The sequence below is a fragment of the Pelmatolapia mariae genome, linkage group LG10_11 (genome assembly GCF_036321145.2).
Source record: "Pelmatolapia mariae isolate MD_Pm_ZW linkage group LG10_11, Pm_UMD_F_2, whole genome shotgun sequence".
Lineage (NCBI taxonomy): Eukaryota > Metazoa > Chordata > Actinopteri > Cichliformes > Cichlidae > Pelmatolapia > Pelmatolapia mariae.
The window spans coordinates 55,261,340-55,286,068 of NC_086236.1; the positions used below are offsets into that span (position 1 = coordinate 55,261,340).

General features: G+C 39.1%; 5 protein-coding genes across 6 annotated transcripts; all 5 read right to left on the bottom strand.

Annotated features, from left to right (window-relative positions):
- Window positions 1–61: 61 nt before the first annotated feature.
- On the bottom strand, window positions 62–715 carry LOC134635660 (peptide YY-like). The gene is made up of 3 exons (XM_063485079.1): window positions 546–715; window positions 366–455; window positions 62–156 (listed from the first exon to the last, which is right to left on the bottom strand). The coding sequence occupies exons 1-3, from the start codon at window positions 707–709 to the stop codon at window positions 132–134; spliced, it is 279 nt and encodes a 92-aa protein (XP_063341149.1). The 5' UTR covers window positions 710–715; the 3' UTR covers window positions 62–131.
- Window positions 716–4,341: 3,626 nt separating this feature from the next.
- On the bottom strand, window positions 4,342–8,701 carry malsu1 (mitochondrial assembly of ribosomal large subunit 1). The gene is made up of 4 exons (XM_063486198.1): window positions 8,283–8,701; window positions 6,587–6,762; window positions 6,424–6,505; window positions 4,342–6,332 (listed from the first exon to the last, which is right to left on the bottom strand). Exons 1-4 carry the CDS (start codon window positions 8,617–8,619, stop codon window positions 6,178–6,180), a joined length of 750 nt encoding a protein of 249 aa, XP_063342268.1. The 5' UTR covers window positions 8,620–8,701; the 3' UTR covers window positions 4,342–6,177.
- A 2,764-nt stretch (window positions 8,702–11,465) lies between these two features.
- smpd5 (sphingomyelin phosphodiesterase 5) lies at window positions 11,466–16,591 on the bottom strand. 2 transcript variants are annotated; one of them, XM_063486320.1, is made up of 9 exons: window positions 16,399–16,591; window positions 14,721–15,410; window positions 14,214–14,579; window positions 13,627–13,702; window positions 13,367–13,507; window positions 13,181–13,270; window positions 13,031–13,094; window positions 12,762–12,921; window positions 11,466–12,576 (listed from the first exon to the last, which is right to left on the bottom strand). In XM_063486320.1, exons 2-9 carry the CDS (start codon window positions 15,303–15,305, stop codon window positions 12,469–12,471), a joined length of 1,590 nt encoding a protein of 529 aa, XP_063342390.1. In that variant the 5' UTR covers window positions 15,306–15,410; window positions 16,399–16,591; the 3' UTR covers window positions 11,466–12,468. The 2 variants fall into 2 exon arrangements, with proteins under 2 accessions (XP_063342390.1, XP_063342389.1); XM_063486319.1 differs by having other exon boundaries at window positions 11,467–12,576; window positions 14,214–15,410.
- A 1,018-nt stretch (window positions 16,592–17,609) lies between these two features.
- Window positions 17,610–19,684, bottom strand: LOC134635457 (speriolin-like protein). The gene is made up of 4 exons (XM_063484839.1): window positions 19,525–19,684; window positions 18,336–18,554; window positions 18,112–18,236; window positions 17,610–17,991 (listed from the first exon to the last, which is right to left on the bottom strand). Exons 1-4 carry the CDS (start codon window positions 19,682–19,684, stop codon window positions 17,659–17,661), a joined length of 837 nt encoding a protein of 278 aa, XP_063340909.1. The 3' UTR covers window positions 17,610–17,658.
- A 706-nt stretch (window positions 19,685–20,390) lies between these two features.
- Window positions 20,391–24,253, bottom strand: grinab (glutamate receptor, ionotropic, N-methyl D-aspartate-associated protein 1b (glutamate binding)). The gene is made up of 7 exons (XM_063486107.1): window positions 24,101–24,253; window positions 23,172–23,525; window positions 23,000–23,100; window positions 22,584–22,784; window positions 22,229–22,357; window positions 21,989–22,132; window positions 20,391–20,842 (listed from the first exon to the last, which is right to left on the bottom strand). Exons 2-7 carry the CDS (start codon window positions 23,467–23,469, stop codon window positions 20,690–20,692), a joined length of 1,026 nt encoding a protein of 341 aa, XP_063342177.1. The 5' UTR covers window positions 23,470–23,525; window positions 24,101–24,253; the 3' UTR covers window positions 20,391–20,689.
- Window positions 24,254–24,729: the final 476 nt, after the last annotated feature.

Consider the following 24,729-nt stretch of genomic DNA (forward strand, 5'->3'; position numbering starts at 1 on the left):
ACAAACAGTTTAAAGTAGTTTCTTTACACAGTGTTTATTCCATGCAACACAAGTTAAATTCATGGGAGTAAAAGACGTCGTAGTGGCAGCGTTATGGTAAAGTCAACCTGGATGTAACAGCTCTAGCAGCATCACCATAATGGCAGCCCATCATACCTACAGAAACACATTAAAAACATAATAATTAGAAATTGAGTTTCTAGAAAACACATTAAAATATATGCATAATGTATCCCTCTTCCTAATCAGACTCAAGTAATATTCAGTCCAATGAAGAATATATAATATACAAGACTATATATATATATATATATATATATATATATGGTAGTTTAACAGAGAGATAATGGGGTAAATAAATTTACCTGATATAGCTGGATCCTGGAACACTTTCTGTGCTCTCCCTCACTAGCACATCAGAAAATACAGTATCAGGACTGTCTCGTTTCCCATACCTGTGCATAAAGAAGATATCAGCAATTAAATAATATTTTTTTCCATATAGGGTCAAGATGGACTTAATAATATAGAAGTAAAAAACTAACCTCTGTCTTGTTATGAGGTTGATGTAGTGTCTTAGTGCAGAATAATATTTGGCAAGCTCCTCAGGTGGCGCGCCTTGCCGTGGACTGGCAGGTTTGGCTGGGTATGCATTTATGCCAGAGTGAATACAAACCAGCAGGCAGAGAGCCAGAATACTCAGCGGCATCACAGCGTTGGAACACGTCCTAGATCACAGGGAAAATTAAGTGAAAATACAGAGTAAAAAAAACAAAAACACAAATCCAGCAACTCACGGCAAAATCAGAAAAAGAGCTCTGCAATAGAGTGACCATGTTCATGTTCATGAAACATAAAGGCAGTCAAATCTGTAAAGACATGCTGACTTTAAATTTAAAAAGCAAGCCTCTCCATCAAATTGTTACAAATAAAGATTTTGCTTACACTTTAGTTCTGCTGTAGTTGCTTTTCCCGCTGTTCAAGGCACGTCTGTCTGATTCCCTACATTGCCCATGTTTTATACAGCTTGTGCCATGTGGGGAGGGGTGGGGGGTAATTCCGTTCTTTTAGGCTACTCCTGAGATATATCTATGGTTGCATTATTTAAGCTTAAAGTAGCAAAGCAGTGAAACAAAAATGTCATTATTTCAGAAAAAAAAACTCATAACCTTGTTTGTTTACAAATTTAAATTAACTACATCACTAATATGCTACAGAAATTTGTGTTTTACAATAGGACCAATTCATTTGGAACAACCAAAAAGGTCTGCATCATTTTTGTTTCCACTAATGGCTCTGTTTTCTATGTTTAAAAACAAATTTAAGGTCTAAATAATTTATAAGAGTACACCTGATTACAGCAAACTTTTCTTTGGTTCACAAAAAGATTTGAAGTTATCATGGAAAAGTACTAATATGAGTGGAGATGAAGGCTAGAAGTTTTATTAATGTAGAAAATCTACTTAAGACCAAAAGCAGCATGATATGTTTTAATAAAACTGATGATGTGTAACTTAAGATGGCCATGGTTTTCACATTAAGCTGAAAAATGAAAGGATGCCCTAGTGTTTGGAAAGATTACGTTTCACTTCATAGAGAAATGCAAAGGGGGTCTACATCAAAAGCTACTTTTAACTACTACCTTAATCACAAGGGGCTGATACAGCAGGAAGTTCCACATGTTTGATTTCACTTTTTTATTTTATTATTTTTTTTGAAATGCCGTATGCCTTGACTGATGCAGCTCAAAAGAATTTGTGGCTCATCAGGAAACAAAATTAACTCATGAAATTGTGCATTAACCATCTCAAAAATATGAAAAGCTGCTGGAAATAAAAGAATAGGCATTCGTGCTCCTTGCTATCACACAATTGTGTATTGTGTGCAAATTATACAAGAGCAACCTAGTCAAAGCCTTTAAACGGTTAGCAGTAATGAACCAAAAGTTCCAAACTCATTAGTATATGTTAAATCCTTTGATTTTATGGCCTTTTAAAACTGCTTCATGTATCTCATCTTTAAGTCCAAATTAAACACTACTGAATGACAGGCAGTTGTCTTAAGACAATAACTGCAGCAATTTCGGCCAAACGAGCAAGCATAGCTCTAAATTACTCGAAATCATACAAGAAAGGGCAGGAAATCACAAAAAAACCCTTAAACTTTCAATTTCAGTTGATAGAGGACACAAAAAGCTTTCAGCCCCGAAATGATAAGACAACTTTAATGGCAACTATTTTCTTAGAAGGGCACTCAACAAAAATTTGGCAGTAAATCGTTGCTGTTCTGTGGCAGTCATATGAGCACTGCACTCCAAAGCAACAGCACAAGTCCTTGCTGGTAACATAGGCTAAACACAAACAAAAAACTTTTTCTGGTTCATATTACAGGCAAAATATTCAGATGCTGTAAAACAAAATGACATTGTTATTCATAGAAAGCATTTACATGTTAATACTGCGATTTTCATAGCACTGAGTATCACTGCCAAGTGATCAGGTTCACTGTTAGTATGAATCTGTCAGGAAAAATGCTCCAAAACATACATAACAAGGTATAAAAACATTTCATTTTAGTTTTATAATGTTTCAGTGGTTAACAGGTCTGGACTGCAGACAGGGTAATATAAAAAGTCATACTATATACCTATGCTCTTTACCTGTATAAACATGCTGGTAGTGTTGATGAAATAAAAAAGACCTTCAACAAAGGGGGAAAAATGTAGAAATAAATGTAACTCCAAGTTGCTTCAAGACAAGTTGAAGTTACATTACAACAGCAGAGTCCAGATTCTGCCTACAGCAGTTTTGATTGTAAGGTCAAAGTATGGAGAAGATGGGAAGAACACTATGCTGATCAGATCAGTCAAACTTGGCATGCTTAGAGCAGATACCAACTGACTGCTTTGGCAGGGTCTATGTTCACAGGAGCTGCCAACCAGGCATCAATCAGGTACTTCATTGTCATCACCGGACACAGGCGTTGGGGTACAAGAAGCTCAAAAATATTTATTTACTTTTTACAAATACTCCCAGAATCTTTGTAAGCACATTTGCACTTGATGCAGAACACCCTTTACGGACTGATTTAAATAGTTTGTGACATCAGGTACCGTGATGACAAATGAGGGCCAGGTGGATTAAGCACAGAGAGTCCTTGGAGTGTCATTTCTGATAAAATTGGTGTGTTCTCTTGTAATGTTCCTCACAAACGTTATCTACAAAGAGAGAGCCCACCTGCAGGACTATCAGAAGACCTAAATACATACATTTACTCGTACTAAAATATCAAAAGCCTGACGCCCAGATGGACTTCTAGTTGAGGACTAAAGCTAAAACTTTCAGTAGGAATTCTGGAAGATAAATTATTTATTTTAGCCAGTTGCACTGGGTAGTAATGACCACCTACTAAATAATATACTCCTTTCTTTATGCAGAAACCTTATGCTACACAAAGACCATGATAGAATTTAATTGCATATGCACTTTGGTAATGTATGTGAAAGTAAGGCAAGACATAAACTCTGCTATTTACTAATTAACCTCCCTTTCTTCATAATCTCCTCCATCGTAGCACCTGGTCCCTAATGGGGAGAAAACAGTGGGTGAAACAGCTGTATAGATAATGAGAACATTATCCACACTAACAAAATTTGAGTGGAACAAAAAAAGATTTTTCAAACTGCAATTTTCCCCCAGAGCCTTTTTTTTAAAATTAGAAATAAGCTAGTTTAAAAAAACAAATTACTATATTACAATAAGGACAAATAATATTAAAAATAATTACTTGATAGTCTTATTTTTTCATTTAAACTACTGAATAAGTAAGTGTGATCAACAAAGTCCAACTTTGATCTCAGTGGGTTTCTATTGGGAGTGTACTGGAAACCAGAGACTATGTTGCATGAAAATGTCCAAATTCACTGCTTCCCCATCTGTTTTTAAACATTAGTCTGACTCATTCTTCATTTTCCATTCATGTGTAAGCAGCACGACCACAAGTTAAAAGCATTCAAACACCAGGTCCAGTCAGCTCTGTGCAGGCATCTCCTGCCTCATTACATTTTCACATTTAGCTAATGTCCTGACAATAAGTCAATGAAGCGTAATGCTTGCATGCAAGAAAGTTATGGGGATATAGTGCGAGTTGTATCCGTGTTTGTGTGTATGTTTTGGCTTAGTTTCTACCCTCAGGCTCCGTATTCTTCAAATGTCAAAAAGGTCCAAAAATCTATTTCTCTGTTTTTTAATGTGATATTGATGTCAGAAACCATGAAAAAAGACAGAAAACATCATCTTAAATGACTTGTTTTAGTGACTCCATATTCTTTTTTCTCTTTTATTTATTTATTCTTGCTTGAATTTTGCAGAAAATTTGTTTCTGAGACTTAAATATATTTTAAATACAGACTATTTTTTAAATTATACCTGCAAATGTGAATACTGCTTTGCTGCTGTCAGGCTTAAAATAGTAAAAAGCTCTTGCTGTTCAGACACAGTTGCAGGTGCTTGTGAATAAGTATATTCACACCTGAGGAGACTGAATCAACACCGAACCTATGCATTTCATCTGCTCAACAGCAACATCTGCCTCTTTGTCCTCACCTCCACACCATATTAATCATCAATCAACACATCTAAAATGTAAGAAAAAATAATTTACTTCAACAATCTAAACAGGATAAAACATACATTTTATCTGCAAACTCATGAGTCATTTCAATATTTTACAAACACCATATCACCGTACCAGTGATGTCAAACAGTATGAAAAATTTATTAACAGATTAATTAGAGGTTGGCAATTTTTAAACACAAAAGGTCTTGGGTTTCTGGATTATTTATCTAAAGAAAAATACTGACCAGTATACAAGTATACATTAGCCTATCACAGATAAATCACTATCATTGTAAATGTTGGCAGGCCCCACTTGCATTAGTTAAGGTCAGAGTTCTTGATATTTACGATTCTGAAAAGGAGAATGTTCATGTCTTGAAGCTCAAGGGCACTTGGGTTATGCAGCAGGACAATGATCCAAAACACACCAGGTGTGGCCTAGTCAAAGCCTGGACTCAAATCAGATTGAGATGGGTTGTCATGACCTTAAGCAGGCTATCTGCACTAGAAAACTCAAGCATTAATTGCATCAGTATTGGCTCACCCAAAATAGCATTAAAACAATTCTGCAAAGAAGGAGTGGGGCAAAATTCCTCCACAGTGATGTGAAAGACTCACTGCTGGATTATTATCACAAATGCTTGATTCCAGTTCTTGCCGACAAACGGTGGAACTACCGGTTATTAGGTTTAAAGGGCAATTACTTTTTCAATTATGGCCAAGTAGATTTGGGTACCCTTTTTCTTTTAATAAATGAAATAATTTAAAAATTGCATTTTGCATTTACTCAGGTTGTCTTAGTCTAATATTAGAGTTTGTTTGATCTGAAATTTTTAAAGTGTGACATCCATCACATCATCTTTCTGCAGGGGTCACGTCAGTAACATGCTTTCTATATCTGCAATTTTGCAAGAGCCTGTGTCCGAGTGGTGTGTATGTCATAACAAAGTGTAAGGCACCATGCATAAGTCTACACAATTTGTTGTTTCTGCATATTTGATGTTACAGCATCGTACTTTCTATTCTTCACATAGTATTACCAACTACACATGCATTCAAGTAAAAGAACAATAAAAACTACTACTCATCCATTTTCTCTGCAGAATTTTTCAGAATGAAGACCCTTCTTAAGTGAACCACTGCTTGCACAGCTTTGCTGAGAGTGTTGTAAACACTGGAGTCGGTACATACTTCGTTGGACAAGTTATGTGATGCCACAATTTCTAAACAGCCAAAAGCATGTATTTTTTTCTTTATGGTCCATTAAAAATTTCAGATAGTAGCTCATCTGGCAAAATGGAATCTTGACCTTGAGAACAATTTGGAGTATATGTTCATTGTGTGCAAGTTTTATTAAAATCTGGCCAGTAGTAGGAGTAACAATTCTTGTGAACTGCAGACAGATGGATGTCTTGCCATGGGATATTATGCTCATTGGTCCTTTGGCCAGATGAGATATAATGGATAGAGTACAGTTAATATGACTGTAAAGAATGCATCAAAAAACTCAAAGGAAGTAGTTCAGTCTGGGCACATCTTATTATTTAGCCTTAGATGTTGTCACTTTGTAACTTCAACATCAAATATGAAATCCTCTGGAAGTGTCTCAGTTGGGATGCTCTTCAGCTGCTCATCGTAGCTGCGGAGAGTCCAAAGTTTTTCGAGTTCATACACTTCTCTAGTCTCTGGCAGCATGAAATGAACAACCATATTACCTGAGACACAGAAAAACAAATACTAGTAACTTTTATAGATGGTAAATGTAGTGGATAGGAATTGTTAAACAAATAATAAGGATATACATACCAAAGTCAATACACATCCAATCTTCTGCATCTTTCCCTTCAATCTTGACATTTGGATCTCCATCTTTCTTCAGAAACTTGTACTGGAGTAAAAGCATCCTTTGTATGAGTTTAAAGAACAAATATATTTAGCATGTAACAAAGAATAAACAGAGGTAAGTTACCACTTTAATGGCATAAAGTGCCATTGCGCGCAAGTGCCTTGGTGACACACCGCTGACGACAATGAAGTACTCAGCGTATTTGATTTGCTCTGGTACTTTAATCACACAGAGGTCCACTGCATTTTCCTGACGCAGAAGAGACACCAGCACATCAAGACTGAAAGTCTCCAAGGATCCTTGACAAAAAGAAAAGAAAATAGTAAAGCAGTACGAGCATGTCAGCAGCACAGGGATCCTACTTTCTTTGAGTCACTGCAAGGCAGTTTGGAAAAAGACATTTCACAGAAACATATTGGTACTTTGAACATGAGTCACCCACAATGAAATGGCAAAACTGCATTTATCCATGTAAATAAGAAGAATTTTCTAGTAATTTTATACAGAGTTGGTCCTGGTGAGGAAGTTTACACAGGTGTTATGGTAAATGGTAAATGGCCTGTATTTGTATAGCGCTTTACTAGTCCCGAAGGACCCCAAAGCGCTTTACACAACCAGTCATCCACCCATTCACACACTTTGTGATGGCAAGCCACATTGTAGCCACAGCCGCCCTGGGGCGCACTGACAGAGGCGAGGCTGCCGGACACTGGCACCACCGGGCCCTCTGACCACCACCAGTAGGCAACGGGTGAAGTGTCTTGCCCAAGGACACAACAACCGAGACTGTCCAAGCTGGGGCTCGAACCAGCAACCTTCCAATTACAAGGCGAACTCCCAACTCTTGAGCCACGATCGCTTGGTTGAAATCATTGAATAAAAAGAAATTAGATATAATCAAAGGTTGCTTATTTAATATATGAATGCAAATACCCTCCAAATTATGATCTAGCACATTTGCATGTCCTTTAATACTAGTTTTTAAGTGTTACATGTGTAATTCTATACTTCTATGACTATAATTATTTTTCTTTATCTTCTTCATTACTTCCGCTTGTCAATATGTGAAGGTGTGGACTTTGTCAGAAAAATTCTGCAGTGTCTGTAACATTACATAACCTGAGTAATACATCAGCAAATATAAACATTACATTACTTTTTAATTATTTATAAATTCTGTATATCCCGTGGACATGATCAACAGGCTGCAGTTTTGTGCAGCCTGTTGCATGCTGTAGTGTCCATAACAGTAAATGACACACATCTGATGCTGATTTGGCGTAAATGAAACACAACAGCATAAATGACAAATAGTTTTATATTTAATGCGCAATCATATGTCAGATTTAAAAATATTTAATATATTTATTAGAGTTTAATTGTTTTCAATGAAACTGCACACATTTGATGTGAACCATCTAAACCGTGTGAATCATCTTTTTAAGTATCCCAACTGTCTATTTTCCTTTGTCTTATCTGTAAGTAAGTAGTAGCTATCTACATTCTTTCATCCTTCATGAAATCCCAGTGTTTACTATTACCTGCCAATTAATTACTGGCACAAAAATAATAAGCATATTAAGCGAGAATTTAGGCAACTGCCGTCATATTGGCAGTTTTGTCAGAAATAAGAAGCAGGACTTTGCTTTTGTGCTTCCAACTCACAACCTGAAGATACACCATAAAACCTTTTCAGGTATCACACTTTCAAGATCAGATATCGCGTAACCGTGAAACGTCAAGAAAGTCAATTATATTACACATGATAAAGCAAGTAAGCGACTGCTCTTGAAACCTCTATCACACTTTAAGTACTTACTGCGACTTAGGGAGCTGTTTTCGCTGCTATTAGCGTCCAGCTCATGTGAATCATCTTCAATCACGCCATTACTCTCTGAATTTCGGCTCTCTTCGCTTTCCGAATAACATCTTTTTATGTCAAAGTGCCCGGTGAAGGACGCTGTGTGATGCGAGTGTTGACATGAGGTCAGATTTGCTGTAAAATGTTGAGGCACAGACAGGCTAATGCACCGAGCTTTGGAGATTGAACAAACGCTTCCAAAAGCCTCTGTTCTCTTTAGTAAAACACTACTTCTCAACACCGAGGACAGCACTTTCCGCGAGTGACAGAGTAAATTCATGATCTTCACCTGCATAACATTACAGTATCATGGAAACTGCTATCCACGAGTTTACGGAGCTAAAAACAGGAAGTGTTTCATGTCCTCGGCTTTTGATTGGCTTTTAATGCATTTTTGTTGGCTTTAAGGTCGTGATTGTGGGGGGAAAATATAGAGCTCCCTCTATCGGTAGCCAAAGCTACTGAAACTTCAGGCTGTGGATTTTTTTTGTACTCTGATTTCCACATGTAAGGTTAGTCCATTGCCCTGTGATTTACTTTGACTTGACTGATGAACCCACTTTAAACATGTGAAACATGTTTGGAAATTACATTTTAATGATGTAATTATTTTTTTTGTTTTTTTAAAGCCTAATAACAGTTGTTAAATCAATCACAACATTTCATTTTAAACACCTGACTTATATTTTGAAACCAAATGGCAATTGCGATTTTATTTATAGCACATTTCATTCTGCAGAATGACACAAATGCACACACAGGTGTTAAGTGAAGGCCTGTGAGAGTAAACACGATTGAGTCTGGGGGTTTTTTTATGTACTTGACCTCAGGTCAGCAGGTAGCTTGTTCCAAAGAATGGGACCACTGTAATTGAAAGCACTTTCAGCACACTTGGATCTAATGCTGGGAATAGTTACAAGATCTACATCTGATGACCCGAGCGCAATAAACTAAAAGAGGGAATTTAAAGGTAATTTTGTATTGAACTGGAGCCAATGAAGTGACTCCAACACTTGGATGTGCTTAATTTTCCACATACAGTCAGGTCCATAAATATTGGGACATTGACACAATTCCAAAATTTTTGGCTCTATACACCACCACAATGGATTCCAAATGAAACAAACAAGATGTGCTTTAACTGCAGGCTGTCAGCTTTTATTTGAGGGTATTTACATCCAAATCACGTGAACGGTGTAGGAATTACAACAGTTTCCATATGTGCCTCCCACTTGTTAAGGGACCAAAAGTAATGGGACAGAATAAGAACCATAAATCAAACTTTCACTTTTTAATACTTGGTTGCAAATCCTTTGCAGTCAATTACAGCCTGAAGTCTGGAACACAGACATCACTAGACGCTGGGTTTCATCCCTGGTGATGCTCTGCCAGGCCTCTACTGCAACCGTCTTCAGTTCCTGCTTGTTCTTGGGGCATTTTCCCTTCAGTTTCGTCTTCAGCAAGTGAAATGCATGCTCAATCAGATTCAGGTCAGGTGATTGACTTAGCCATTGCAAAACAGTCCACTTCTTTCCCTTCAAAAACTCTTTGGTTGCTTTTGCAGTATGCTTTGGGTCATTGTCCACCTGCACTGTGAAGCGCCGTCCAATGAGTTCTAAAGCATTTGGCTGAATATGAGCAGATAATATTGCCCGAAACACTTCAGAATTCATCGTGCTGCTTTTGTCAGCAGTCACATCATCAATAAATACAAGAGAACAAGTTCCACTGGCAGCCATACATGCCCACGCTATGACACTTCCACCACAATGCTTCACTGATGAGATGGTAAGCTTAGGATCATGAACAGTTCCTTTCCTTCTCCATACTCTTCTCTTCCCATCACTCTGGTAAAAGTTGATCTTGGTCTCATCTGTCCATAGGATGTTGTTCCAGAACTGTGAAGGCTTTTTTAGATGTCGTTTGGCAAACTCTAATCTGGCCTTCCTGTTTTGAGGGTTCACCAATGGTTTACATCTTGTGGTGAACCCTCTGTATTCACACTGGTGAAGTCTTCTCTTGATTGTTGACTTTGACACACATACGCTCCTGGAGAGTGTTCTTGATCTGGCCAACTGTTGTGAAGGGTGTTTTCTTCACCTGGGAAAGGATTCTTCGGTCATCCACCACAGTTGGTTTCCGTGGTCTTCCTAGTCTTTTGGTGTTGCTGAGCTCACCGGTGTGTTCCTTCTTTTTGAGAATGTTCCAAACAGTTGTTTTGGCCACGCCTGATGTTTTTACTATCTCTCTGATGGGTTTGTTTTGTTTTTCAGCCTAATGATGGCTTGCTTCACTGGTAGTGACAGCTCTTTGGATATCATCTTGGCAGTTGACAGCAACAGGTTCCAAATGCAAATAACACACTTGAAATGAACTCTTATCTGCTCATTGTAATTGGGATAATGAGGGAATAACACACACCTGGCCATGGAACAGCTGAGAAGCCAATTGTCCCATTACTTTTGGTCCCTTAACAAGTGGGAGGCACAAATGCAAACTGTTGTAATTCCTACAATGTTCACCTGATTTGGATGTAAATACCCTCAAATAAAAGCCGACAGTCTGCAGTAAAGCACATCTTGTTCGTTTCATTTGGAATCCAAATGATGTTAGAATTGTGTCGATGTCCCAATATTAATAGACCTGACTGTATGCATAAGGACTCTGCCTACTGCATTCTGAATGAGCTAAATTTAAAGTTGTCCCACTGATGCAAATTGAGCATTCAAATAGTCTAACCTGCGTGATATGAATGCATGGACCAATTTCTCACAGTCAGGTTGAGGTAAAAAATTCCTCATTTTGAATATGCACTTTAAAGTGATAGAAAGCCCATCTAGTGAACAAACCAGTTATTAAACCAGACTTGCTCATTGCGCTTCAGAGAAATGGATGATAAATATGAACAAATCTTCTTGCAAACAAGGGTTAGATCATTGGAGGAAAATGATAACTACGACTGTGTATCATCTGCATAGGATATTTTATGCTGGACCATGTAAAAATTAAAGAGTAATAGTCCAAGAACAGACAACTGAGGAACCCCTGATTTAATTTGTTATATTTGTCCAGATCTAAAAACCACTAACTGAAGCATATACACTTCCTTCTTTAAGATATGATGAAAACCTGACCCATTAAACCAGCTGACCCATCATGGAATGGACACAGGAACTCTGGGGATGTCTTGTGATGTTTGGTTGTTCCTTTATATCCAGTGGATGTGCAATTGCATTAAGATCTGCAGACTTTGCAGGTGGCATCAACAGCTTGGTCTATTCTTCTGAGCAAGTCTCAAATGAAGTGTATTGTCCTGCCCCGCCGTCTGGAGGTGCCTTTGTAGTGGATGTAAGCATCACTGTTTTGGTGAGTGGTGTGCGTCACAATCACATCCACATGAATGCCAGGACTCAAGGTTTTCCAGAAGAACATCAAATTGTACATATCAATTCACCTGCCATATTTTATTGTTGCATCTCATCAGATGTTGCAGCTCTTAAATTGGAGTTGTTGGCATATATTCATTATTTCCTTAATTTCAAGTTTGGTTTCCAGCAACATTTAAATCACTCTGGCTTTTTATTTTGTATTTACTTTCTTCAAAGCCTCTGCTACTTTGATGAACTGTCTGTCTGCTTTTTTTATTTGTAAGGTAAGACTGGCATGGACTTGCGTATATAAGAAAACAAAGCTGTTACTTACTAATGCACTGTTTGTTGAAGTTTTTGTTCATTATAATCATAATTGTGTGCTGTCAACATTTTGTCTAGCAGCTGGATGATAGTCACAACAGTACTATTGTCTGCTGTGTCAGAAGGGCAAGTAAAAAAAATGCACCTCTTAAATGTTGTCAGAAAGAAAAGTATAAAATTCATTATTTGCATTTATTTTGGTAGAAAACTATGACAGGAGAATGCTACTGTTTTATAAAATCAACACCTCTGGCCTGAACAACCCCTGATATATAAAATGCATCGATTATAAAACCTTTATGCTATAAATCTGTATAAAGTTCACCTGAGGTATAATCTCCTTGGTCATTAAAATTACAAATTCAAGCATATAGTCAAAACACTCTTGTACCTGTACAGAGTAAAGCAGTGCACTTTTTTTGTGCATTTTGTACTGTTGTTTGAATGAGTCCTCATTCATCAGCAGAGTCTGAGTCCATAACTACATTCAGTTTCAGTCCCACAGGAATATGGTCCGTAAGCCCAGCCAGCTGAGTTATAAAGGTCACCTCTTCAATTTCCTAAATGGAAAAAAAGATTTTATGCATTTTTTAATGATAAATTATTCTTCTAAATGAGGAGGCTGTCAGTAGTTCTGCAATTTGCAAATATTTTCTGAATGATCTACAGATATAAACATTTCAAACACAAATGAGCAAATGAAAAGACTGGGGACTGAACACAGGGAAATAAGAGAGGCACATACTGTTCGGCACTGCTTCGAAATGGAGCTTTCGCGGTACAGGATATAGTCGATCCGTCGTCCAATCCACGGCTGGTCAGTTTCAGGGTACACCAACGGAGAGTCCGCCTCAGGTACAGGAGGAGCGACATACCTCTTTCTCAGATCCTCACTCTCCAAAGTCCTACAAGAACATGAAAAAGACAGGGCAGGTTGCTGTAACCATAAACAGTGTGTAAGGAGTTCTTATCAGAAATTTAGTTTTCCTGAAAACAACAAAGTGGCGAGAGTACCTCTGTAGATTTTCTGGGGTGTTTACATCTTCTTCATACATTGTGGGCTGTTCCAGCAGAGTACCTTCAAAAACAAACCATAAAAATTCTTTGTTGAAATTTGTCATATAGTCAAACTATGAAGTGCTACAGGGAATAAATAGTACAAACCGGTGACCCAGGGCTTCTCCTTTCCAGGTCCGGCCCTGCAAGGGTCTTTGTATTCCTCAAAAACAGAGTGATTCTGTTCCTGACGATCATCTAGATGAATACATTTTAAAAACTGGTTAAAAACACAATATTAACAAAAAGGAAACATATTAACAGAATTAAATCTTGCATGAGACAGCAACACACCAGGTGAGCAGTTGTCAAAGTTGAAATCTCCACAGAGCACATCAAAAACAACATCCTCATCAGGTTGTTTGTTGGCAGCTTGAAATTCCGCGATCCACTTAGTTACCATTTCTAACTGGATACAACGAATTTCCCCTTCACCTGAAATAGGATTACACAGAGGCTCTCCTAAACACAACTAAAAATTAAATATGTTTTTTTTAAATATGAAAAGATTTTATAATTTGTTTAATCAACCCAAATCAGAAATTGGGACCTACCCTCTGGTGCATGAAGGTGTGTGCAGTTAAAATAGCCAACCACTCTCTTCTGTTTCTGGTTCTGCCCGATAAGCACCTGGGAATTTAAAAAAAAACAAAAAAACAATCATGGCATCATATTTTCTGTTTATTCAAACTGATACAAAAGCCCAAGTATTAATTCTATTTTACATAAAAGCAACAAAGTCCAATGAAATCAACACTCGATACCTCACTAAAAAATGACTGGAACTTCATAAGATGACCCTCCTTATTATGCATGCAATCCACTTTTATATATCACAGATTTCAACATCATAAAGTTAACTAATGGACCTAAACTGACTTCTAAACTTTTTGCGGTGTCACAAATTTTGCTCACAGTTTCAGTTCTTTATCTCAAATCAGCTAAGCTCTGATGAAATTTCCACTTTCTGTGCATAAATATGAAAGTATGCTTCTAAAATGCAACGTTGAACACAATTTATCCCTATACGATGACGTGCAAGCATCCGAAACTAGCAGATCTGAAGATTTCAAAAACAAAACAAAAAAAGGGGAAAAAAAAAAGAAAGACAGATTAAAGAGGGGGACGTTAAGCAATGCACCTTAACAGAAAGCAGACCCTTGGCAGCCAGTGCATCCTCGCCTCGGCTGTTTGGAAAGCAGTGGTACTGGGCCTCGAGGACAGGGAATCGGCTGGCGAGGAAGAGCCCACTGTTGAAGAACTTAAAAGAAGAACATCTGCATGGTGGCTGGCACGCATACACACCTATATCATACAGTATGTGTCCAAATTCAAGCTTCAATATATTGGTGAGCTTCCGTGCAGCCCTCTTATCAAACACTTCTTCAAGGCACAGTATGTCAACGTTGGCTGGAAACAGTGGAGATATCTCCCAGGGTACATCATTCTGCTGGCGGAGTCCCTGAGAGCTCAAAGCTCGGGGATTTTGCTGACTCGATTGGTCCTGCTGGTTAGAGTTACGGTTGGAATTGAGGAGGGGAAAGGTGGACTCATTCAAAGGCTCTTCTGTATCATCGTTGGGTACACAATCTATGTTAGAATTTAGATTTAGATCATGCATTTCAGCTGGGTCAGGATGTTGACTTACTGTAGCCCCGTATGTAGGTGAGTTCACTGTTGGGAGAATGCTGGTGGAGGGGCTGAGAGTACCACAGCTGCTTGGGGAGTCAACTAATATGCGGATATTAGGGCGAGATATGCCCTGCACAATGCATTGGCCAATAGCACTTGCCCTATGTTGAGTGTTAGCCAAGTTGTTAAAGCGAGCCAGGCTGTCAGGCAGCAGACAAAGGTTGGCTGAAGCAAAGACAAATGACGCCTTACCAGTCAGCTCAAAGCCCTTGTTTGTTGCCTTCTCTGGTAAGAATGGCATCTCTCTGTGGTAGCTAAATGGCCTGCGGCAGGCCTGAAGAGGTGCCCAAAGCAGAAAGCCGAGAAAAGCCAAAGGGGCTGTAGCGAGAAAAAGAATAAAGAAGGTAATGGAGCCAAAAAAGACCTCGAGGGGGCGAAGATAGCATTCCTGCTCCAGCCGCTGACTTTTCTCCAGCGTGGTGGACTTGCACACAGCAATGAGGCGATCAAGAAACCAGAAACATGGCACGATAAAAGCCCATCCCACAGCATGGATGCCCACAACAAAGCCATTAGGAAAGGCAGAAGCCTGCAGGGCCATATTGATTTACCGTCTCTAAACAACAATCAAGTTGAATAACGTCAGAGCTTCTCAGCCTGGCCTCATTCCTGTGCAGCGTCTCCACTTCATGGGATCCACTGGACACTGAAACAAGAAAAAGGAAATAGTCGTTCTCATGGAATAACCTGCTTTACGACTTCATGCCCGTACATGCATTTCTGGAAAGCATGAAGCAACTGGCATCTGTACAGAACTGAAGGCAGTATAATCAAATGCACAGGAAACAACAGACCGGCTTACTCATTGTTTATGCAATGCATAATGATTGCTTTTAAAAGAAGAGAAAAAAAACACGCTTGAAACAGCCTTGACATTATCCAGCTGTCACCATCTGTAGAGTTTTTATTTAACTAAAGGTAGAGTAAGGCTTCAGTGAAAATTTGCCTTGAGCACCACACCTTTGTGTCTTTACAGATCTAACATACCATCTAAGGCCCATGAGTTTATGTAAAGTAAAACAGTACAAATGCTTGTCTTGTTCGAACCTTGTACTGCTGCTTTTTGTCGTTTGAAAAGCACATATCTGATATTATACATATTATACACAATTATATCAATACAAGGCAAGCATATTCTCTATCAGGGCGTTAACTGTAGCAATATGAGCTGGTGATGCATTTAATTCACAGTGAAAATCCAGATCATACAACAAACACTGCTTAACAATGGATCCCCAGGGTGGTGCGTTCAAAGGTTGAGGACCATTTCTGACTTTCGGTTAACATTCCTAACTATGTTAACCGAAAACTAGGTTACACAAACACAGGCAAACGTAACTTAAATCATCATCTAGCCTCTTAATCAGCAAAAGATCTCTGTGCCACTGCTCGTAACATACTCGTACAGGTAAATGGTAAATGTAGCTGAATAACACGTTCTCTCTTCATCGGCCATCTGCAGGTAAGCTTAAGCTAACAGTTTCACTTCTCAAATTCATACTTTTGAATTCACACAATCTTTTTCTCAGTAAATGCTAACACTTCTCTTAACATGTCATTTATCATTATACACCCTTGATGTTGCGTTGCTAGCTTAAAACACCAGCTAACGTGGATGTCACACGTCTACTTACCTTAGCATGTAAACTGGCACAGTCCGTCTGATGAAGCCACACAACGAGCAGACAAATGTTTATTTTATTTCATTTCTTTGAATTGTTCGCACATGCTCGGTAGAAAACACGCTTGAAAGCAGATAACAACATTAGTAAAGCAGTCCTTTTGAACATACATAAAACCATATTGCTCTCGGTGTGTGTCACGTTATTAAGCCACACCCCTACAACGTTGTCATGGTGTCTGCCCCGTGTGGCACGTGACCTCACCTAAAGAGACCTAAAGCAACAGCTGCTGCTGTTCGCCAAATGAAAAACTGCGTTGAATTTGATATTTCTAAGTGACTGTGCAGTTTACTGTGCAGTGGAGCTCTTTTCTGGATGTCTTTCCTGTTTTTCTATTAGGACGTAACTTACTGTTCATTTGCTGTAGATAGATTTTAGACTCACTTCTCCTTTTGTCCTAAACCTATCCAATTTCCTCTTATTTATTCATTTATTTATGTATTTATTAGGGACGAACTGCACAACATGGTAACAACAGCTCTTTTTAAATCACCTTTTAGGTGCAGAAACACTATTTTATGTCAAACTGTGTTGTCTTACGTGGTTTAACAGACAAGCAAACAAATAAATTCGTCTGACTTAATCAGGCTGAGGAAGCAGCCAATGTGCGAAGAAAAACTTTGATAGATCCTCAGAAATCCTGAAGAGCTATTTCTCAGGACTATTTAAAAATGACAAGAACGTCACTGCAAGCAAAAATGAGGGGTGCCTTGAGATTTTAGAAAGTACTGCAGAATAACAGATTACTTCACACGTGAAACAAAGCGAGGAAACAGAACTCCAGATTGCATTAGACCTATATTTGCCATTTTGTAGTATCATAACCTCTTTAGTTAGGTCCACGAAAACTTCCTGATGCTGTATCTCATGATCCCCGATGTTGGGGATACCGTAGCAGTCCACACTGCACTGAATATTGGCTGAAATCAAATTACTGTTAAGACATCTGTCATCAAGCTGTGCTTCTTATTTGTGTATGACAGTTTTAAAACCCCTGGATACTTCATTGTTTTTATGGTTAAATAAAGCTGGCTGATTGGTGTTGTTGAAATGACTAAACACATGCACAATTGTGAGTTTCATTTTTGGGTTTCTCTCTATCAAATGGCAGACATTTTTCATTAAGCACAAAATCATAGACACACATTATTTACTATGTCGAATCATTTATTCCAGCTTCAGGATGGTGCAAAGCCAAATTTGGATCTGGAGCTACCAAAAAAGAAGTGGCTTTCTGTCCATTTCTGCCATCATGCAGAGGCAAGTGAGCACAACCAGCAGGTCCTTGTGAAGCTTTCTAGGTGCAGTGGTCATTATCACCTTCTTCAGGAAGTCTGGATTATTGTAGTCCATTTCCTGTGTGCTGTGTTCACTTGGCCTTTCCGTTAGGATCCCGTAGGTGTTCACAATGAACTCAGTAAAAGGAGGGTGAAGTGCTTCTTTATATCCACGCTGGCTCAGCCTTTCCACAAGCTCTGCATGCCTCTGAGTGAGATGAAGCTGATAGCCTTGATCCACCTTCCCTGTCAGTGGATGTGTGCTAACCTGTAATGAGTAAATAAAAGGTGAATATGAGCACTGCCATATTAAACAGGAAACTTCTCAACAGACACATTTGTACTAATTAAATTGAGCTCCTCATTATATCATTGTGAGAATTCTTACCTCTATGATCTTGTTTGGTATATTGGCCATTATGAAACCGTAGAGCCTCGAGTGACCCTGGAAGATGTAGGAGAGAATTCTCCTATCCAGCTGATAGCAAATCTCTCCAAGAAGCCTTTTTGGGGCTGAAAATAGATAATAAAAATGAATTCTTTCTTTCTTTTTTAGAGTGTCAACAGTGCAATTACAGCTCAAAAATTTTCTGCATTTGAAGTAACAATCACCCTTGCTGTCAAGAGGAACATCAGTTCTGGGGCTGTGACGCTCAGCTGTCTCATCTGCGTCTGTGTGCAGAGAGCTTTGGATGAAAGACTTGAAGTCGATGGGAGACGAAGATCGATGTTCCCATTTGGGTTTGGTTTGTTGCAAGTCTTTTCTGAATTGTTTCTCATCAAAGGTGCGCTGCCACTGAGTTAATGGTTCTGTTCCTGAGATGGAGCAAACTGATAAAAAACAACGGCCTTGTTATTCGTCAATAATAACAAGCAGAAAATCAGAGGTATGCGCACAGTGAAAGTTACGGGCTTCTGTCTATTAAACCAGTGATTATTGCAAAAGCTTTTCTTTGATTGTAGCTCCAGAGTGGAGGCGTAACCCCATCACACTTGTTTCAGTCCTTCTGAGCTGGTTGACCCCATGGCATAGACCTGATTTTAAAGTATGGATTAACCGAAGGATTATTGTGGTGTAGGTCCTCACTATACTTCTGATCCTTCAGTACCCTTTCAAGGCTACCAAAGGGCACTGAGCTTCTGCATTTAGAGACTGTGTTTCTGTAATGATATTCCCCCCAAAATGTCCCATTTTATAACCCAATTTGACTTAAATTACCCCTTGTATCTCTCTAGTACTTTATATTATCGTACTGTATTTGAACCCCTCTTTTTTAACCACAGATGCCTGAAAAGCATGTTGCTCGTAATACGCAGGACAACAAATACGCCTCTATAAATTAAAGTAATTGTCATTATGCTGCACATGCATTTACCAAGGATCTATTGTTGCCCTCGTTAGCCTTTGTACGCTTCAAAGAACGGGGCAATGCCATTCAAACAATAAACTTGAAAATTACTTTAATGTACACTGAAAATAATATTTATTAGTCATTAATACAGAGAGATTGAGGACAAAGTGATTGAAAACAGAACATTTTTTTCTTTAAAATAGCCTGGGTCCATTTATTCTACTACGAAGTGTTGTTTTTTAAAATGCTGGATCTACATATTAAGTAAGGACGATTAACAAAATACAGAAAAAATATATTTATAAATGCTTACACTTTACTATACATCACATAGACATAACATTACTTGTTTAAAGAAGTAAAAAATATAGATTTCTAAGCAAAGCCAGTCAGAAGTCAACACTGATGCCACCACAGATGCCACCTAGTGGCAAAGAAAACCACAATACCTGTTAATTCCTCCAGAGTGTCTTTGTTGAAGCTCTGCATCCTAGCTCTGAGGTCTATGTTTTCTTTGACCACACTTAATATCGACTTCAGCTGATCATTTTCCTGCCCGAGCTGGTCATTTTTTAACCGCAAGGCCACAGCGGTTTGCTCCAGATCCATTGGAGGGTCTCAGTTTCACAGCTGAACCACAAAATGCCCCCAAAACAAAACTGTATCAATTCAAATGACAACAGAACTCTGGCAGCAGTTGACTTTGACAGGATTCTTTTAGTTCAACGAAAACACAGAGAGAGAGAGAGAGAGAGAGAGAGAGAGAGAGAGAGAGAGAGAGAGAGAGAGAGAGAGAGAGAGAGAGAGAGAGAGAGAGAGAGAGAGAGAGAGAGAGAGAGAGAGAGAGAGAGAGAGAGAGAGAGAGAGAGAGAGAGAGAGAGAGAGAGAGAGAGAGAGAGAGAGAGAGAGAGAGAGAGAGAGAGAGAGAGAGAGAGAGAGAGAGAGAGAGAGAGAGAGAGAGAGAGATTTTAAAAGTTTCTTCAATACATGAAGGAATGACCATTAATTCATCACTTTTTAAAAGGTTTCATCAGTGGATGAATCTTGCCTGGCTGTCATGGAGTCGCATACATTTATATTTAAGTTTGGCTGCTGTTACGGTTTCATCTACTGCACATTTTAGCCCTTCTTACTTCTGCTGGTTTTTTAGGTTAAGCATTAAAAGATTCACTTTTGATCCTGGTAAACAAAAATTTGACAAAACAATCCCAAAGTCCACATGCTAATGAGACTAGATATCAACAAAGCACTCTTCTGGCAAATTAAAACTCCTCCTGGTAAAAAACACCAAAACAAAAAGAAAAAAACCTTGGGATCATTTTGGCAAACCTTTGTCCTTTTTAATGGTTTTGTTTGGCATAGGATACAATTTTCTAAACCAAAATACAGGTTTTGTACATATACTGCAGAAAACTGTAGCAATCTCTAAGCTGGAGGCTATGTGGTCCTACTTACACTACATAGCATCATACAAAAACTACATTTACTGGGTGAAGCAAAAGCAATCTTCAACTATGTAATGAATACACACTACAAAGCAAAGCAAAAATCAACATTATCAGAATTCGCTTCTGTGTTTGAACTGAAAACAGTTTTGATTGTCGCTCCCTTTGCTCAGCCTCCTCTGGCTCTGCCAATGATGGCGAGAATGTAGAGGAAGATGTTGATGATGTCTGTGTACAGGTTTAGAGCAGCAAAGACGTATTCCTCGGGACTCAGGGCCAGTTCCTTGTTGCCAAGAAGCATCTGAGTGTCCACAGCCAAGAACTGCAACACACAAATTTAATACAGTCAAAGATTTTCACCAATAAATAAAAAGAAAAAACGTAAAATTTATATATAAAGATCTGACTTCTGTTCATGTGTGGTGCAACATTAGTTCCAGTTCCATTATTCAAATTACAGTTAGCGCCACTATCAAGCTGCGGAGATAGGTTGGTTTCGTTTTGCTTGTCCAGATGAACATTCAAATAACCTTTAAAGCTTCAATAATGTGCCTCTGCGAAACCACCACTGTTATTCACTACATTCACTTTCACTTTATTCCCTTTCCGACCAGACTCAACATGCCATTCGTTTAAATGTACACTCGCCAGTCACTTCACTGGGTATACCGGTTTAACTGCTTGTTAAAGCAAATATCTAATTAGCCAATAACAAGGCAGGAATATGTAGCTACAGCTAAAATGAGCACCAGAATGGGTGGAACCTTGGCAGATAGGCTACAGCAGCAGAAGACCACACCGGGTGCCACTCCTGCAGCTAAGGCTATAATTCACACAGGGTCACCAAAGTTAGACAACAGAAGACTGGAAATATGTTGCCTGGTCTGATGAGTCTCAATTTCTGCTGTGACGTTCAGATGCAAGGTCAGAATTTGGTGTAAATTATACAAAAGCATGGATCCATCCTGCCATGTAGAATTAGAGTTCTGAGGGCAAAACGGGATCTAGCCTGGTACAGCTAACAGTGTCTGGTGAGTGTAGTCCTTTAATTATTAAAAAGCTGTTCTGTGATGGTAATGTTTCTGAAAACAAACACTGCTGTCACACCGAATGTTTACAACTTTAATGCTGCCTGGGGTGCTGTGGCAAGTCTGGGTTGAAGACAGGTGTTTCGTAAAGTCTGTCTTGTTAATTTCTCTCTTCCTTATTTTCTGTGGCTGTCTGCTCCTTCTTATAACCACTGACCAGACTTCTGTGAAAAGCATCTGTATGAAATCCAGCCACAAGGTACATCAATAAACCCTGAACTCTAAAGAAAAGACCCTAAACAAATGTCAGCTGAGCATTACTGTTGTTTTGATGTGTGACCAATTTAGATTAGGTTACAGCATCACAAAATAACGGCACCAAGACAAAATTTCGCACAAATCCGACCTAGCAGTAGTGACGAGTTTGTTTAAGGACTTACACAGGTGAAGAGTAATGCTCCCAGTCCAGCATAGACAATATGCAGGATTTTGTCACGGATGAAGATGCAGAGGAAGCCAAAGACGATCAAGACAATTAAACAGACGAAAAGTACCCCGTAACAGGAAGTAAAGTCATACTTGGTCTGTTGGAAGAAGAAAAACCTATGATTATTTACATATTGAAGAATGATTAACGCACTCGACATGTAGACCAGAGGCAGAGATCTACAGGTACAAACCTGCAGAGAGAAGATGACCACTGTGAAGCACACAATTGCTGTGATGCCCACAGCCATGATCACCGAATCGGTTTTATGGAAGCTGGCGATCATTCCCACCATGTAGGACATACTTAGAGTCAAAATGGACTGTAAACAAGACAAGCACAGTACATCAGCGGGCAGATAAATCACAGATGAACTTTTTACTGTAAACCTCAAATACAAAATGTCAACACTTCAGGACAAAAGCTGCCTGACCCCTCGACTTCTTATAAATTAACCAACTCAGTTTTTGAAAGAAGTGGTTACATAAGTGCAAGTAGGATTTCCTTCCCCAAAATTTACACAGTGATGAAACCACCCCCTGGCTTACCAGTGCAACCAGGTTCCAAGGGTGTCTTCGACGAACATTTCCACAGCAGCTGATCACGCAAACGGACACAAAGAACACGATGTAGGACACCAAATACGTCCACATGTTAGCCGCTACAAACACCTTGACCTGTTCCACAAAGGTGAAAACAGCCACGAATGCGAATGTCACCGTGAGCTGAGCGGTTAACACCAAGAATACCTGTAGGGAAAAGTGAACACAGATTTGTAAATAATAAACAAGCTGAATATCTTGTTTGTACTGAAGTACCTGTTTGACCCTACCAAGTAGGAAATATTAGTTTTAGTCATTTGTTTCAGCTTTAAGTAACATAACCCTGCTGATTATTTCAAAGATACTTGATAAAAAAATATTACAAATATACGTGGCTCAAAATAACTGAAGCATCTTCTTACCTTTCGTATAAACGCTCGTCGTATTGTCTTGTTATCCAATCCAAAATCAAACTCTTGATTCTCATGAAAAGCTGGTGGATCCTCATTATGGAAAACTTCTCCTGCAATGGCAATGACAAACTGAGAACAAAGTTAAAAGAAAAAAAAAAGTGGCAGTGTTTCAAACACCCACCTGCGACATTTTCATTAAAGCCATATGCTGGTGGAGGATATGCAGGATATGATGGGTTTGCGAATCCTAACTGTCCTTGGTTGGGGTTCACGGCCATTCCGAAATCTCCCGGGACACCGGGTGCAAACGCAGTCGGTGGAGGGAAGGGATGGACACCAGCACCAGGTACGTGGCCCTCGAGCGTACTTGGGCCCGGCACGTTCGTGCCAAAGGTAACGGGAAACGCTGGCTGCCCGGGGAGAGGTGGCTGAGATGCACCCACCACCACGGGAGTGTATTCAGTCTTCTCGGTAGTCATCTCCGCCTTAGATCAGGAGCAGATACCGTCCGGTGCGCAGGGATACGAGATAACCTCTGAAAAGCATAAAATACAAAGAAGAAGAACAAATATGCTACTTGACAGATAATGTTGGCAGCGAAGTATACACATACACACGCAGCGATACAGAAGTCACGTGGAAGCGGTTACTTCCGGTACCTATTGTTTTCCCACAAACACCGATATCTCAATTAAAACAAGCGTTTTTTAACCACTGTACATATTGTCAGTGCTTCTGCCGCTAGCACGAGTCCACATGTGGAGCTCACTTGACACCAGAATCGAAAAAAAAAGAATCGGCAACGTTTGAAACATCCTGAGAATCGCGAGGTTTACGGGAAAAAAGAAATAGGCCACAAATCTGACTTTCATCCACGAAACGACCCTTTAGCTCACGTATTCTGCACACCGCAGGCCCTCTGAATTAAAATAAGACATGGGAATACATGTTATATTTCTGACAAAGAACGAATTAGCATGTGAGTTTTTTTCTGTTAAATTGATTAACATAATATAGACATGTTTTTCTAAAAAAAAAAAAAAAAAAAGGCAAGCGAAAGGAAGCAGAGATCAACAGTTATGATAGCTAAAGTCTCTAAATGCTACTCACAGTGCTGGGAAGAAATGTTTCAGTTCCAAATGGCTTCCCTTTGAATCATTTGTGGGTGTCGTTTTGCAGGTTTTTTGAATTTTAAGGCACTGTGATTGCTAAAGAACGACTTCCTCTTAACGCGCTCGACAGACGGAATGCGTGCGCCGCGTTCAGGAAACATGGGAGAAATGGGATAGGTGATACCGATGTTCTCACCGCAATGATTTGCGAGCTTTTTCTTTCCGTAAAGATAGAAAGTTTTCTGATAGGACACTGGCTATTTTTTTTATAAATACGTCACATAAACACCAAAACTCGATATCAACTAAGCCATGTTTAAATGTATTTTAAATGAGTTACTTTGACCGATGTCAGGTCATGTTCGCTTAACTTTCACGTGATTAACCAGCATTTTTGTGAGAGAAGATTTCTCCTCTATTCTCATTGGTATTCAACGTGTAGTGTGTGCATAAATGCTTTAGCAAATCTTAAAAGGAAACATGGGAATGCGTCAGGCCTGGCAGTGCCGCTGGCCTTCAGCTCCGCCCAACGTGTGAGTAAAATTGAAAGTAATGTGCTCAAAGCTCGATGTGAGACAGGTGTTCGTGAGAAAACATAACCACAGAGCTCAATGTGTCACGACTCAA

Excerpts from the sequence above, each read along its gene's own strand:
- smpd5 (XM_063486319.1), bottom strand. The coding sequence starts at position 15,305 with ATGGCCCTGCAGGCTTCTGCCTTTCCTAATGGCTTTGTTGTGGGCATC. Across the intron at positions 13,508-13,626 it reads ACACCTTCATGCACCAGAGG|GTGAAGGGGAAATTCGTTGT; the intron begins GTAGGTCCCAAT and ends ATCCTATTTCAG. Across the intron at positions 13,095-13,180 it reads GGAGAAGCCCTGGGTCACCG|GTACTCTGCTGGAACAGCCC; the intron begins GTTTGTACTATT and ends TTGTTTTTGAAG.
- LOC134635457 (XM_063484839.1), bottom strand. The coding sequence starts at position 19,684 with ATGGATCTGGAGCAAACCGCTGTGGCCTTGCGGTTAAAAAATGACCAG. Across the intron at positions 18,555-19,524 it reads CACTCTGGAGGAATTAACAG|TTTGCTCCATCTCAGGAACA; the intron begins GTATTGTGGTTT and ends GTTTTTTATCAG. Across the intron at positions 17,992-18,111 it reads TACCAAACAAGATCATAGAG|GTTAGCACACATCCACTGAC; the intron begins GTAAGAATTCTC and ends TACTCATTACAG.
- grinab (XM_063486107.1), bottom strand. The coding sequence starts at position 23,469 with ATGACTACCGAGAAGACTGAATACACTCCCGTGGTGGTGGGTGCATCT. Across the intron at positions 22,785-22,999 it reads GACGAGCGTTTATACGAAAG|GTATTCTTGGTGTTAACCGC; the intron begins GTAAGAAGATGC and ends TTTTCCCTACAG. Across the intron at positions 22,133-22,228 it reads TGGTCATCTTCTCTCTGCAG|ACCAAGTATGACTTTACTTC; the intron begins GTTTGTACCTGT and ends TTCTTCCAACAG.
- malsu1 (XM_063486198.1), bottom strand. The coding sequence starts at position 8,619 with ATGCAGGTGAAGATCATGAATTTACTCTGTCACTCGCGGAAAGTGCTG. Across the intron at positions 6,763-8,282 it reads AAACAGCTCCCTAAGTCGCA|GATCCTTGGAGACTTTCAGT; the intron begins GTAAGTACTTAA and ends CTTTTTGTCAAG. Across the intron at positions 6,333-6,423 it reads TTGGATGTGTATTGACTTTG|GTAATATGGTTGTTCATTTC; the intron begins GTATGTATATCC and ends TCTGTGTCTCAG.
- LOC134635660 (XM_063485079.1), bottom strand. The coding sequence starts at position 709 with ATGCCGCTGAGTATTCTGGCTCTCTGCCTGCTGGTTTGTATTCACTCT. Across the intron at positions 456-545 it reads AACCTCATAACAAGACAGAG|GTATGGGAAACGAGACAGTC; the intron begins GTTAGTTTTTTA and ends CTTTATGCACAG. Across the intron at positions 157-365 it reads CCAGGATCCAGCTATATCAG|GTATGATGGGCTGCCATTAT; the intron begins GTAAATTTATTT and ends GTGTTTCTGTAG.